Source organism: Salvelinus namaycush, chromosome 12 (assembly GCF_016432855.1).
Source record: "Salvelinus namaycush isolate Seneca chromosome 12, SaNama_1.0, whole genome shotgun sequence".
NCBI lineage: Eukaryota > Metazoa > Chordata > Actinopteri > Salmoniformes > Salmonidae > Salvelinus > Salvelinus namaycush.
In genome coordinates this window covers 36,745,156-36,760,656 of record NC_052318.1, presented here as the reverse complement: position 1 = coordinate 36,760,656, position 15,501 = coordinate 36,745,156, and the positions used below count along the sequence as shown (strand labels likewise).

At 41.1% G+C, this 15,501-nt stretch overlaps 1 protein-coding gene and 1 long non-coding RNA gene across 4 annotated transcripts; one reads left to right on the top strand and one right to left on the bottom strand.

Moving 5' to 3' along the window:
• Positions 1 to 739: 739 nt before the first annotated feature.
• Positions 740 to 8,553, bottom strand: LOC120057188 (nuclear fragile X mental retardation-interacting protein 2-like). Of its 2 annotated transcripts, none has more exons than XM_039005671.1 (4): positions 8,251 to 8,553; positions 5,764 to 7,440; positions 2,208 to 2,240; positions 740 to 2,039 (listed from the first exon to the last, which is right to left on the bottom strand). In XM_039005671.1, the coding sequence occupies exons 1-4, from the start codon at positions 8,279 to 8,281 to the stop codon at positions 1,987 to 1,989; spliced, it is 1,794 nt and encodes a 597-aa protein (XP_038861599.1). In that variant the 5' UTR covers positions 8,282 to 8,553; the 3' UTR covers positions 740 to 1,986. The 2 variants fall into 2 exon arrangements, with proteins under 2 accessions (XP_038861599.1, XP_038861600.1); XM_039005672.1 differs by lacking the exon at positions 8,251 to 8,553 and adding an exon at positions 8,141 to 8,247.
• Positions 8,547 to 14,315, top strand: LOC120057189. Of its 2 annotated transcripts, none has more exons than XR_005477888.1 (3): positions 8,547 to 8,912; positions 12,049 to 12,225; positions 13,571 to 14,315. It is a non-coding gene; the product is annotated as an uncharacterized LOC120057189 (long non-coding RNA). The 2 variants fall into 2 exon arrangements; XR_005477887.1 differs by having other exon boundaries at positions 13,568 to 14,315.
• Positions 14,316 to 15,501: the final 1,186 nt, after the last annotated feature.

Sequence of the window (15,501 nt, the reverse complement as noted above, 5' to 3'; positions counted from 1 at the left end):
TTAACACTTTTTTGGTTATTTCATAGTTTTGGAGGTCTTCATTGTTATTCTACAATGCAGAAAATAGTAAAAATAAAGAAAAACCCTTGAACAACTAGGTGTGTCCAAACTTGACTGGTACTGTATATCTGTAGTAATTGAAAGATTTTTTAAAAACTATGTTAAATAAAGTGCTATTAATCCACACAACCAAATAATTTATGCTAGAGAAAAGAAACTAATGTCCTTCCTTAGCGCAAAACCAAAAACCCAACAGAGGGAGATGGTAGTACCAATGACATCGTGGTTGTCCACTCATTGTATTGCCAAATTTGGCCTGCCTTGAAATGTTTAGGCCTCTTGACACAGTCACTTTGATCAAAGACTAACTCGATGATACAGTATTATGAAACGTCATCACCACCAAATCTCTATGCACAGTATAACAAAGAGCGGCTGGTCTGGGACATGAAATGATTACTATTGCGATTGTTTTCTGTCTAAAATTTGCTTGGTTATATTATACTGCAACTTCTCACATCTCATCCACACATGCAAGAAATACATTGTCATAAGAGAGAGATTAAAGACCAAATGCTGAAAGGGCAAATAGTATCATATGCTGAACAGGTTGGTCAGCAAATCAAAAGCAAATTGCTTGAGAAAGAAAATAGGAAATTTGCCATTTCTCCACATGGTGTCAGCAAATATAGCTTAGACAGGCCTAATGAATTAGACATTTTGAACCTCCTTACTGATGAAATACACCAAACATTTTTTTTTTTTTTTTTTTTTGAAATATCACTTACATAGATAGCCCTTGCTCCACAATGTCACTTCTCTCATCTTCCCGAAAACTCCCACAATCAAGTGAAAAGCTCAAGAGAACCTACAACTAAAATTAAGGAACAGCCTACATCAATCGTAATCTGAAATTAATGAAATTTGTAGACTGAAAACAGCAAGTGTTAAGAAATAAAAGTACAAATAAAGCTAAACTCAGACAATTAATGCCAAAACTTTTTTTACTGATTAGCACAGCTACCAAAAACTGACAACCGAACCACGAGATTATGACATGGCTTTAGTTTCATTCTGATTTGACACGTCTCTATCTGTGCTCTGGGAGCTTGTTGCTACTGTAGATCACATCTGAAATCGCTAAACCATACAAAACAGAGTAAAATAGTTGTCAAAACTGATACCAAGCAGTCAGGTCTTTGCTGGGCATAGTTATTTCACTAAAGTAATTAAGACAAATGCGTTCCCTCAACATATATATTTCTCATTTAACCTGCAGCCTAACAGGACTATCAATACTACCAGCCTTCTCATAATCTTCACATTTTGTAAATTTCAAGGCGTTCTTAGAATTGAGTTAATTTTCTTTTAAAATGTATTCAAATGTGCACATATACTGATGTGTATGCATAAATCATAACACATACACAAATGTACATATATTGGACTAATTTGAATGCATGAGGAAATAAAACGATTGAGGCATCCTACTGTCATACAGTCACCACAGTTCAATGGGCAAGAGGATAAAGGCTCGGGAGGTGCAGTTTGCACCTTCCTCAGTCTTATGTCCCCAACACCCAGAGGAAGGAGCTATGAGACCAACATCTATTACAGCAGAAAGTGTCACAAGTGTCCATTCACATGGGAGAGGCACCCAAAATTTCTTTCAAGTGTTTGAGTCTTTGTGTAGTCCAGAGCGTCAGCCAAAGCTCCTGCGCTCAACTTAATGCCAATAATTGGATTAATATTTCCTCATATTACACCTTCCCTTGTCATCTTCCTCTTCTCTGACGCACCCCCCAAAAACGAATCCCATTATCCCATTCTGTATTCCAATAAATGTATGTCACAGGACACACATCTTTCTGTCCCAATATCACAGTTGACTCAATTTTGTTTTCCAAAGGGATCATAACCGCCAAAGAAGACATCTGCAGCACCCAGGTAGGGAGAAGGTACATGTAATTGTTGACATGCACTACCTCACAGATCAGGTCCATCCTTGGTCTTGTCATAACAGACTACTCTTTTTGGATCTGGGGGGGGGAGAAGGACAGAAATTGAGTGTGTAGGCCCTGGGGAACTTAGTTAACGCATAATGCATGTTATTCAAACTTCAGCTGTATACCTTTGAACATCAAATAGAAAACCCAACTTCACATCTTTAAAAATACACTACACAGAAAAGAGACCTTTTACTTTACCTTGTTTTTGCAAATTGAAAACATATTCCATTTCTGTAGAGAAAAAAAAAACTGATTATCATCTCCAGATGCATAAGACAATTTTATTATTAGACACATTGTCTTTAATGTGAAGCTAATGGATTTAAAGCTTTTGGTGCAAGTGAAATAGTAGGTTAACGCTACTAATGTGTAATACATATTAGATTAAATGGGGCCGATTTCAAGTTTTCATAATCTGTAACTGGCATTTTTGGACTCCGATTATGGCCGATTACATTGCATTCCACGAGGAAACTCCGTGGCAGGCTGACCACCTGTTATGCGAGTGCAGCAAGGAGCCAAGGTAAGTTGCTAGCTAGCATTAAAAACTTCTCTTCACATAATCACTATTTAGCTACACATTGTTGATGATATTACTAGGTTACCTAGCTTGTCCTGCGTTGCATATAATCAATGCGGTGCATGTTAATTTATCATCGAGTCATAGCCTACTTCGCCAAACGGGGGATGATTTAACAAACTCGCATTCACGAAAAAAGCACAATCGTTGCACGAATGTACCTAACCATAAACATCAATGCCCTTCTTAAAATCAATAGACAGAAGTATTTTTTTAAACCTGCATATTTAGTTAAAAGAAATTCATGTTAGCAGGCCATATCAACTAGGGAAATTGTGTCACTTCTCTTGCGTTCATTGCAAGCGGAGTCAGGATATGTGCAACAGTTTGGGCCGTCTGGCTCGTTGCGAACTAATTTGCCAGAATTACGGTTTGGTTCCGTATTTCACTGAAAGAATAAACGTTTTGTTTTCGAAATTATAGTTTCCAGATTTGACCATATTAATGACCAAAGGCTCGTATTTCTGTCTTTATTATAATTAAGTCTATGATTTGGTAGAGCAGTCTGACTGAGCGGTGGTAGGCGGCAGCAGGCTCGTAAGCATTCATTCAAACTTTACTGCTTTTGCGAGCAGCTCTTAGCAATGCTTGAGACTAGAGGTCGACCGACTATGATTTTTCAACGCCGATACCGATTATTGGAGGACCAAAGAAAGCCGATACCGATTCATCGGCCGATTTTTAAAAATGTATTTGTAATAATGACAATTACAACAATACTGAATGAACACTTATTTTAACTTAATATAATACATCAATAAAATCAATTTAGCCTCAAATAAATAATGAAACATGTTCAATTTGGTTTAAATAATGCAAAAACAAAGCACGTTTAAGTTCCTTGCTCAGAACATGAGAACATATGAAAGTAGGTGGTTCCTTTTAACATGAGTCTTCAATATTCCCAGGTAAGAAGTTTTAGGTTGTAGTTCTTATAGGAATTATAGGACTATTTCTCTCTATATGATTTGTATTTCATATACCTTTGACTATTGAATGTTCTTATAGGCACTTTAGTATTGCCAGTGTAACAGTATAGCTTCCGTCCCTCTCCTCGCTCCTACCTGGGCTCGAACCAGGAACACCGACAACAGCCACCCTCGAAGCAGCATTACCCATGCAGAGCAAAGGGAACAACTACTCCAAGTCTCAGAGCGAGTGACGTTTGAAACGATATTAGCGTGCACCCCGCTAACTAGCTAGCCATTTCACATCGGTTACACCAGCCTAATCTCGGGAGTTGATAGGCTTGAAGTCATACACAGCGCAATGCTTGAAGCCCAGCGACGAGCTGCTGGCAAAACGCACAAAAGTGCTGTTTGAATGAATGCTTACGAGCCTGCTGGTGCCTACCATCGCTCAGTCAGACTGCTCTATCAAATCATAGACTTAATTATAACATAATAACACACAGAAATACGAGCCGTAGGTCATTAATATGGTTGAAACCGGAAACTATCATCTCGAAAACCAAACGTTTATCCTTTCAGTGAAATACGGAACCGTTACGTATTTTATCTAACGGGTGGCATCCATAAGTCTAAATATTCCTGTTACATTGCACAACCTTCAATGTTATGTCATAATTACGTCAAATTCTGGCAAATTAGTTCGCAATGAGCCAGGCGGCCCAAACTGTTGCATATACCCTGACTCTGCATGCAATGAATGCAAGAGAAGTGACACAATTTCACCTGGTTAATATTGCCTGCTAACCTGGATTTCTTTCAGCTAAATATGCAGGTTTAAAAATATATACTTCTGTGTATTGATTTTAAGAAAGGCATTGATGTTTATGGTTAGGTACAGTCGTGCAACGATTGTGCTTTTTTCGCAAATGCGCTTTTGTTAAATCATCCCCCGTTTGGCGAAGTTGGCTGTCTTTGTTAGGAAGAAATAGTCTTCACTCAGTTTGCAATGAGCTAGGCGGCCCAAACTGCTGCATATACCCTGACTCTGTTGCAAGAGAAATCACACCATTTTTCCTTGTTAAAAGAAATTCATGTTAGCAGGCAATATTAACTAAATATACAGGTTTAAAAATATATACTTGTGTATTGATTTTAAAAAATGCATTGATGTTTATCGTTAGGTACACATTGGAGCAACGACAGTCCTTTTTTGCGAATGCCACCGCATCGATTATATGCAGCGCAGGACACGCTAGATAAACTAGTAATATCATCAACCATGTGTAGTTAACTAGTGATTATGATTGATTGTTTTTTATAAGATAAGTTTAATGCTAGCTAGCAACTTACCTTGGCTTCTTACTGCATTCGCGTAACAGGCAGTCTCCTCATGAGGCAGGTGGTTAGAGCGTTGGACTAGTTAACCGTAAGGTTACAAGATTGAATCCCTGAGCTGACAAGGTAAAGATCTGTTGTCCTGCCCCTGAACAAGGCAGTAAACCCACCGTTCCTAGGCCGTCATTGAAAATAAGAATGTTTTCTTAACTGACTTGCCTAGTTAAATAAAAAGGTGTTAAAAAATATATTTAAATTTGGCCAAATCGGTCCAAAAATACAGATTTCCGATTGTTATGAAAACTTGAAATCGGTCCTAAATAATCGGCCATTCCGATTAATCGGACGACCTCTACTTGAGACACAGCGCTGTTTATGACTTCAAGCCTATCAACTCCTGAGAATAGGCTGGCAAAACTAAAGTGCCTATTAGAACATCCAATAGTCAAAGGTATATGAAATACAAATGGTAGAGAAATGGTCGACGCGTCATAATTCCTATAATAACTACAACCTAAAACTTAACTGGGAATATTGAAGAACTGGGAATATTTAACCACCAGCTTCATATGTTCTCATGTTCTGAGCAAGGAACTTAAACTTTATCCTTTTTACATGGCACATTTTGCACTTTTACTTTCTTCTCCAACACTGCGTTTTTGCATTATTTAAACCAAATTGAGCATGTTTCATTATTTATTTGAGACTAAATAGATTTTATTCATGTATTATAAAAAAAGTGTTAATTCAGTATTGTTGTAATAATCATTATTACAAATATATATATATATATATATAAATATTTAGGCCGATTAATCGGTATCGGCTTTTTTTGGTCCTCCAATAAATCGCTATCGGTGTTAAAATCATAAATCGGTCGACCTCTAATATGTTCATAGAATTGATAAAGCAGGGGAAGAGGAGTTACCTTTAGTGTGATAAGTAACAGCAGCTTTCAGATCAAACGACCCCCAGCTACCTCTGTCCAGGCTCTTAGAATGGGGCGGCTCTTTAGACAGACCCAACACCAGGTTGGTCAGGGGGGCCTGGGCAGGCACAGCACTAATGTCTTTACAAGAGGCCAAAAAAACTGCACCTGGACTCTTAGCCTCACCCTTTGTCTTGTCCTGTCTAGACAGCTGAGCCTTTTCCCCATCCTCACCCTTCACTGTAGCAGGTGGGCAAGCTGGGGCACTAGTCCTTTTCTCTGAGTCTTGAGCCAAAGTGAGAGGCAAAGGCTCTGGGATTGATAGATTAGAGTCAAGGCCTGGCTTGGCAGCAGGGCATTGCTCCCCTTGAAATGTTACCACCGCAGCCTTGCCCTCCACGGCAGCCACCGGCCCGCTTCCTCCTTCTGGCCCCACGTTTGGCTCATTGATGAAAGACAGCCCCCACTGATTCTGGAAAATGTCCCCCAAGGCTTTCTGATTTGTCTGAGCAGCCTGGGTGTCCAATTGGCGAGCACTAGGAAGCACAGGTTGCATATTTAAAGGGTTTAGGGGGTAAATGAAAAGAGTACACTTTCTCAGATCTACAGCTGCAGGGTTGGTTAAAGAGTTATAGTCATTGTCCAAAGTGGATGCTACGTTCTCCCCACATGGGAGAGAGGGGGCTGGCGGAATACTACTAGCAGCGGGAGTGAAGAAGGTACCAACAGACGGGCAACTATTTCCATCTCCAGAAACGGGGCCATTAGTAAAGCTAGCTGAGATGATGGTTTTCATAGCAGACATGGGGACCTGTGAGAGTCTACCAGGCACCTGAGGAGGCTGCACCTCTCCTCCAGCCTGGGCTGCTTTGTTGAGGTTCTCCTTAACTTTACTTGCATAACTAATCTTGGGCACTATCTTAGCACTACTGTTGTCCACAGGAAATACTGGAGGGGGCTTGAATAAAGTCCAAGAGTCCTCTTTTGAAGAGGAGGAGAGCTTGGCTTTAGGCCTATTCTCAAACTTTTTACCAAAGGCACCTGCAGCAGTCTTACTGTCTGAGTTTTTCTTCTGCAGTTCACCCATAGCCACCTCTGGAGCATCCATCCGCTTGACTGCTGTCTGGGCGTCTGCTTTATGGACAACTCGCGAGCTCACCAATTTCTCTGTTGGTTCAAGTCCAGAAACCTCTGGCTCCTGTGTGGCATTGCCCTGCTGCATGACTCTCTCCCTTTCTCTTGTCACATGCTCTGTGTTCTTGATGCTGTTGCGTCTGGTCTTGCGTTTCTTAGGAGTAGTATATCCACCTTCTGAGCCACTGCCATCATTATCAGGGGGTGTCTTGCTGGAGTAACCATTTGTAATATGAGCAGAGTTTACCACCCCATTCAGAAACAAAGCAGATTCCTTTTTGTCCAAAAACTTTCCCTCATAGTGATTAGTGAAATCCAGGGCCTTGTCATTTATGCGGTCCATATTCTTCTTGTGAACAAGACCCACTTTGCTGCCCACTTTTGAAAGAGTGGTAAAAACATTTCGTGTTGACTTCTGTTTTACGTTAGCATTTATCAAATGTCTGTTACCATTGCTGTTGGTGGGAAGAGGGATACCAACAAAATCCTTTGCAGACAGAATCTTCTCCCCCGCCACCTCCCCGGTGTTTATTTTTCCATTGCCTGTAAAAGAAAACAAAAGAAAGTTAGTTGCACTGTCAATAATACTTTTTTAGACTATAAAGTCCAAGCAAAGTCCATAATTCCCTACCACCTCACTCTCCAAATATATCAAAAGGGACTAACATACCTAATCTGTCTACAAGAATGCAAGCTCGCAGCTCCTTTTACAGGAAACATGGCAAGGCCTTAATAAAATGCTGTATCATGACTATTTAGACTGAATAGGTCAGCTGGCAGCAAACAACCACACACCAGTGCCAGATCAGATTCCCTTGAACATAGTAGTCCCATAGCCTACTTGTGACTAGATACCATACATAAATCACTGAAGAAAAATGTGTGCTGTAGGTAGAAATTACCATTACATTGTCCTATAACGTTTGATAAGGGGAAGGTGGTTGACAATGTAACTAGGCTTGACTTCGCTAGCTAATACTAAAATACGTTCCATACTAGCATCTAAAGACAACATTTTAAACTAGATGAAAGATTATGTCATTGCGCCTAAAATACCTGTATAAAATATTGATTAACAAATAACATCTTAATGTTATAGCCAGAATAACAAAAATTGTGTTAAATGGTGTTCTAGTTTCTTTTCTGAACTGAAGCCAAGGTATGTAACATTTTGTTTTATGCATGCCATCAAGTGTGAACTTATCGAAAGAAACTGGCTACAATTACATTTCAAGTCACGTACTTAGTTAGCTAAAACAAGCAGAAATTGGTTCTGAATTGTTTATTAAAATAAAAATCCCATGAATCAGCCCGCTTGCTAGCAAGAAAATGCTATGTCGTCAAATCACCTACCCAGGCTAACATGTTTGCGTGGCTTCATCATGGTTAAATAAACGCAACAGGCCCGACCCAGCCGAACCTGCTTGCAAGTGTAAAATGTCTGGCACGAACCAGCTACTTAATCCCCGAAAAGTCTCAAAAGTTAGTTAGTTAGCCATCTTGCTTTTGCAGACCTGTCTGCAGCCAGGTGGTAGTAAACAAAATAAAATTGAAACTTGTTTTATGGACAAATCTCACTCTCGTTGCTAGGATTAACTAGCTAGCTCGTTAGCTTTCTATCTCGCATTTTCTAACATGGCCGACGGGAAATGGCAACTCAGAACATTCCAGTGGAGCCGGCTTGTTTTTGTTAGCAAAATATTTCACGGAATTCCGACCAAATTTGCATGAGTTTTTTGACAGAGTCAATGTATGCACGTGACAAAATAATTGAACTACAAAATGACTAATTAGTAACACAGGTGAATTTTGTCAGGGAGTAGCATAAATGTAGAAATGGGTGGGGAAACCGGCGCACAAGGTCAATCCGCATCTGTCAAACCATCAGCTGTCACGCGACGTTTAACTACCCCATCCAGCAATATGCAGCGCTTGACCCAGCTAACTAATGAGCTAAATATGTTTTTTTAACAGCTTGCAACCACTCTGCTATGAGTCACGCAAGCTACATCGACGTAAGTAATAAACTGGCTAGCTAAGTCATTGACATTAGCTAGCTTGCTAACTTTTCCGGATGGCCCAACCTGTTTTCTTCGTCTGCGTTTCCTGATGCTGGTACTGGAAGTAGATCTGATCATTTTTTAGAGATGTTTTGTATTGAATGGGGTTTCTTTCTTCTCCATGGTGGTGATATCGTCTCTCTTGTGCCCGATCTTTGGGCTGTTCCTCCATTGAAGTGTAATATAATATCCGAGCTCGTCTACCAGTGTGCACCGCTCACTGGGCAAGTGGGAAAGCAGACTATTGAACTGTCCAATCAACGCCACTGACAAACGGAAGCTATTCGAGGTCTCTGTATTCGTCAGCTGTATATCTAAGAAGTATTTAAAAAATGTTGGTGGTTCCCCCAGCAACATTGCGAAGGTATTGTCAATATATACATTCATGCAGGTTGAACAACTGGAAATATTATATAAATCAGAAGCGTAGAGATTATATTTTATTCAAACAAATCTGAACTGCCCTAAGTGGTCCAGTCACACACACCATTGAGACCTGCTGAGACGTGTCCATATACGGTTTATGCATGTATCACATTGTGGTTGGTTGGATTTTACAATACATAATTCTATATCATGCATCATTCTAGCCGGCATTCAACTGACACGGGAAACAATTTAATCAAGATACAAATACTGTCTGTGTAAAAAGCATACCAATTATAAAATATAGTTTAACACATTTGGAATATGCTTTGTAGCCATCTGACATGGTGTGGTGGACAGCTCTTCCTGTCAGAGCTACTGTAAATTGCTATCCAGGCACCAGGTGGTGGCATTTCGTAGTTTAGAGATTTCATCCCACCCTAATCTTCAAATACTGGTAGTCATTGTTTGACCACTAAGTGACCACTCAATTTGTATTTTAAAAGCACATAATGAAACAAATTATTGTACAGACATATAACCTAAGGGTACTACTATGCCATAAGAAGGATTAAACTGTGAATAGCTTTCATACACCATGAAGATAGACCCGGTATTTCCCGTTACCTATTGATGAACATAAGGCACCAGCACCACTTGACATCTCACCACAGAGATGTAATATTGGTTTATGCACATCACATAGAGGACCAAGTCCGAGTAATTCAGCCACCCTCACCCCTCCTCTCCCAGCCTGCTCTCTAATGTGCCGGAGGTCACTGTGCTTGTGTTGCCGTCTGGAAGTCTACTTGAGTGCAGTGAAGATGCGTCAATGTGAAATACCTCGTCGGTTCCGTTGCTGCTGGCTTCTTTCTTTCATTTGCTTTTCAATCTCGCTCCTCCATTTTGGCACTGTGGGTGATGCAGTAGGACGGGTGGCAGTGAGCGGACTGGACGTTCTCTCACAGGAGCCACATAGAGGTTTGGTGGTCCTTGGTGTGGGTTTGTGTGTGGACCACCACCATTGTGGAAACTGTTGACAAAACCCTTTCAATCAGAGAAGATCAGATCTCACTCAGGGAATTTGATGTAATGAGTTGTGTGCTCATCACAGCAGCAGATATTCATATGCATACATGCCAACACTTTTTTCTGTCATGTAATTCCTTAGGTTGCACTTGTAAGTGCCAACAAGTTTTATTTTTATGTTCATTCTTAATTAAGGGCATTTCACTCATTCAAAAGTTCTGGTCCTAAGCCGTAAATAGCATCTAAAAGGCTTGTATCAGGTCACGTATCAAAGAGCAGACAGTGTGAGACAAACTTGCTTCTTGTCAGGCAACAGAGCTCTTCCCGCACTAGCCAATCCCCATGTTCCTTTGGAAACATCACTCATTTTGCAACCATAGGCAAGGTTCTCAATTGTTATCAAAATTATGTTTTTAATATTGTGAGAGGGTAATCCTCTCACAAACAGCACTACTACCATAATCCATGCCTTATGGTAGTAGTGCTGGAGCGCATGACACCCGGTGGCAGGTAGCCTAGTGGTTAGAGCGTTGGGTCAGTAACTGAAAGGTTGCTGGATCGAATCCCCGACCCTGACAGGGTCATTCTGTCCCTGAGCAAGGCAGTTAACCCACTGTTCCCCAGGCGCCAAAGCAGTGGATGTCGATTAAGGTAGCCCCCCGCACCTCTCTGATTCGGAGGGGTTGGGTTAAATACGGGAGACACATTTGAAGGCATTCAGTTGTACAACTGACTAGGTATCCCCCCTTACCCAGTTTGCAGTAATGCCAAGTCTCATAGAATGGTTTCCTTATTTGCAGTGGCACATCTTTCAGGGCTCCTGAGTGGTGCAGCGGTCTAAGGCACTGCATCTCAGTGCTGGAGGAGTCACTACAGACCCTGGTTTGATTCCAGGCTGTATCATAACCGGCCGTGATTGGGCGGCGCACAATTGGACCAGCGTCGTCCAGGTTAGGGTTTGCCCAGGGTAGGCCGTCATGTAAATAAGAATTTGTTCTTAACTGACTTGCCTAGTTAAATAAAATAATAACAAATCATACTGTAGTGTGTACAGTGGCTTAGTGGGTATCTGTTAGGAGAATTAAGTTCTCATTCTTTAACCAATTAAATTACTCAGTCTGCTATATCAGGATTTGTAGGATACTGATAGAAATAAAAACAGAGGCCCAGTCTACAATAGTCAAATGTTTATTTACTGGAACGTTCTGCCAATCATTACATGTACATTGGTTTATATACCTCTCATTTCGTCATAAATGTCCCTCTAATACAATGATAATATAGTTTACAAGTCCTTCTCATATATTGCCTGCCACCTGTTGTACAAGCCCAAGGTTTCTCCCCTCCCTGGTTGGAGAGACTTCCTTCCCTGTTATCAGTTCCACAGTGGTCACAAGTTGTCTGCCACAGTTCCTTGCCTACTAACAGTCCCTCTTTCTTATGGACAAACATTCTTCATCAGACAGAAATATAATTCTGTTAGTTATATTTCTAGTTAAATGTATACATCATTTAGTCATTATTCATAAAAATCCCATAACAGTATCACAACCATTCATAAAGGTCAGAACAGATACAGTATATGGTTTGCAGGAAGAAATCACTTTAAGATTCACTCATATGTGTCTATATTTGTTATCTGTATTTTAATGGCCATCTGACTATACTGTCATGTGTCCCTGCTTGTCTCCTCTAGCTCGGGCACGCCTCTCCATGCCACAGTGTCCGTGTGAGCCACAGCCACACCCTGGGGGGTCAGTGGGGTGCTGGGGACCATTCTGGCAGAGGACCAGCCAACCAGCAGGGAAGGCAGTTTGTAGACTCAGATGTGGTTCTGGTGTAGGGAAGTCCAACAGAATCCTCATAACACCAGGTAGGACAGTGCAAATGGAAGGTTTGTGTTGGCCTCTTTTGAATCCGAGTGTGGAAGTCTCCTTACTCGTCTCTGGTATACAGTCCCTTTACAAGTCAAAATGTTGAATAAACATCATTTTAATTTACTCTACCTGTTGTCTGCTTTATGTTGTTCTTCTGCCGTTGAACATTTTAGCCAAAATATCAACAGGAAAGTATTATTAAACCAGCTTCAAAATGCAGGTCTCCAAGTGTGTCTCTCTCAATTTGTTTGAGGCACATGCACAAGACGGAAGTGTATACTATTGGAAGTCTTGCAGGTGTTTACATGGTTTTGCACATGTCAGGTGATAGAAATCTCAATGGCAGTACCAGTGTTTTGAAAAGTCAGTTTAATAATCCTGTGGATATTTTTTCTCAAATTTGTAGATTCATAAGGACCAACAGCACAGAAAACCGGTAGACAACCGGTAGTTCAAATGACATTTATTCAACATTCTGGCTTGTAGATCTCGTGAGAGTACATTTTCCAAATAAATGTACAGCATTGTCTCAGAGGTATCACAGTCTGATGTATTAGATTTGTGTATAACGCATTATTCCTAATGCTTGGAGAGAGAGAATTGTATAGCACTGAGCAGAAGGGATTTATCTCTGATGGGCCCTGTCTGAAATGTTATTGTTGGCCTTGGGTCTGCAGAGACCATACATACTTACTATGAACTGTATTTAATGTAAAATATTCTGCATGAATGTGTTTGCATAATATTATGTATATGAGTTGGGTCTTTATACGAGCTTGGTCTATAAGAGTCCACAAAGAACATGTGTATTTGTGTAGTGTGTGTGTACTTGTCTGTGTGCTTGCTTGTTTGTGCCTGTTCATGTGTGTGCCTTGTGTACGCTGATGCTAAGACTGTTTCTGGGTTAATGAATACATAAGGTAAGCTAGTCAAGCAGAAGAAGAGACGCAACCATGCGTTTCCCCTGGCATTAGCTTTCAGCTTCAATACAGAACAACCCATCTTGCTTTTTATTGTGATGCCAGTAGAAGTCAAGCTCAACCCGGATAGTTTGAAGGATGCCTTTGTGTGATGCTAACATCACATAATAGATACTTAGTCCACAGTATCCTTAACTGGGGTGTGTTGTCTTTAGCAAATGTGCTGTGATGTGCCCTTCTAGATGTGTTTATATCATGTGACTTATCTGCTATCTGCTCATTTAGCCCCTGACATTCTGTACCTGTTACTGTGGCCCTGTTTGTCAATTCCATATTTTCCTGTTTGTTTATGGTTTACAGTTTTGGTAAATTGTTACTTCATTTGTGCTTTTTTTTTTTTTTTTTTGTCCCTACCGAGGAGGATGGATCTCATTGAACCAGCCAGAGTTATATGGAGAGCGGAGAAATTTGCGCTAACACACAGCTTATCCCGGAGGCTTTAATTGGCACATGAACCATGAAGGGACCCCCACTGACTCTCACAGCACTTAGACAGGCTGGATTTAGCATTTTGATTGCTGGTGTTGACGTTGAACTGACAGAAAGTAGACGTTGCTCAATCATAGATAACAGAGGGAAACATGCCCTGGAAGAGTGTTACTTGTCATTGCCATGTTGGATTGAGCGTTTGAGGGTTCCATCTTTCAGACTGCTGGGCTCAGAGGCGGCCTCTGTCAGGGTATTGATTGGCTCTGGAGGCTGAGGTCAGGTCATGTGTCACTAGGGCATCTTTGTCTGTAGCTGGTAGGCTTGGTCTGGTGTGAGGAGGAAGTCATTACAGTACATTTCAAACACATCCATTAACCCCCCCCCCACACAATGATTTCACAGATTCAAACTTTTCACATGATTTTTGAGAAATGCTATATTTAAAAATACAAGATTAGTGTTTGTTTCAAAATGTATTTCCTATCCACACAGTGTAGGATTGGCGACTCTCTCTGACATCAATGAGACTACAGCGTTTGCTACAGTACATCATTAATTTATCTCCTCATACAAGTATTTGGGAGTATGGCTAGACGGTACACTGTCCTTCTCTCAGCACATATCGAAGCTGCAGGCTAGAGTTAAATCTAGACTTGGTTTCCTCGTAATCGCTCCTCTTTCCCCCAAGCTACCAAACTAACCCTGATTCAGATGACCATCCCACCCATGCTAGATTACGGAGAAGTAATTTATAGATCGACAGGTAAGGGTGCTCTTGACCGGCTAGATGTTCTTTACCATTATTGTCAACACAGAGCCCCGCCGATCCATCACGACTGGACTGCCGACGTGATCGACCGATGTGGTCTCAACAGGCTATTCTGTTACAATATCACAAAGAACCATCTACTAGCCCCGACCCGCTAGCTTTTCTGAACGCTGTGTCCCCTGCTCGCCTAGCATAGTAGTGACCGAACAGCACCCTGACTCACCTATTGCTGCTCTTTTGAACCTATTATCACTCGGCTACGCAGCTGATGGCCCCTGGACTGTTTCAATAACACGGTACCTCTTTTTGTTTACCTGTCGGCCCCAGCCTCGAACTCAGGTCCTGTATGTAACTAACTGACCCGCTCTGCCCATTCATCACCATTTACCCGTTGTCTTAGCTCTCCTGATCAACACCTGTGATTGCATTATGCCTCTCTCTAATGTCAATATGCCTTGTCTACTGCTGTCTTGGCTAGTTTTTATTGTTTTACTTCACTGTAGAGCCCTCAGTCCCGCTCAAAATGCCTTGGATAGCTATTTCATCCCACCCCACACGCATGCAGAGACCTCACCTGGTTAACTGATGCCTCCAGAGACGAAACATCTCTCATCGTCACCCAACACATAGGTGTACCTCCACTGTACTCACCTCCTACCATACCCTTGTCTGTACATTATGCCTTGAATCTATTCTACCACGCCCAGAAACCTGCTCCTCTTATTCTGTCCCCAACGTACTAGATGACTAGTGTGGGGTTTTATAAGTTTTTTTTGACATGCTTAACTAACTATAAGCTAGTAGGGTTTCTTATGCATTAAAGTTTGAATTACTGACTCATGTGAACCTGCATTTTCCATTAGTCTCTACTCTTACCAGTGCTCTGTCTAACCATGAGGCCACAGCCTGAAATATGTGTGTGTATGAAATATGTGTGTGTATGCAACAAATGTATCAGTAGTGTGAAGCTGTACTGTGTGACCGAGACTGTGCTAATCTTAGAGAGACACAGGAGGGGGTGAATCATGAGACTGCTGACTGTGGTGTACAATGGACTATAACAGATAAGCTATACACACGAAGAACATATGTGA

What these genes read in the sequence shown, in the direction of transcription:
- LOC120057188 (XM_039005671.1), bottom strand. Translation starts at nt 8,281, where the DNA reads ATGATGAAGCCACGCAAACATGTTAGCCTGG. An exon ending in ACGCAAACATGTTAGCCTGG is followed by an intron (nt 7,441 to 8,250) that starts GTAGGTGATTTG and finishes TTTCTTTTACAG; the next exon opens with GCAATGGAAAAATAAACACC. An exon ending in TGTTACTTATCACACTAAAG is followed by an intron (nt 2,241 to 5,763) that starts GTAACTCCTCTT and finishes TTTTCTCTACAG; the next exon opens with AAATGGAATATGTTTTCAAT.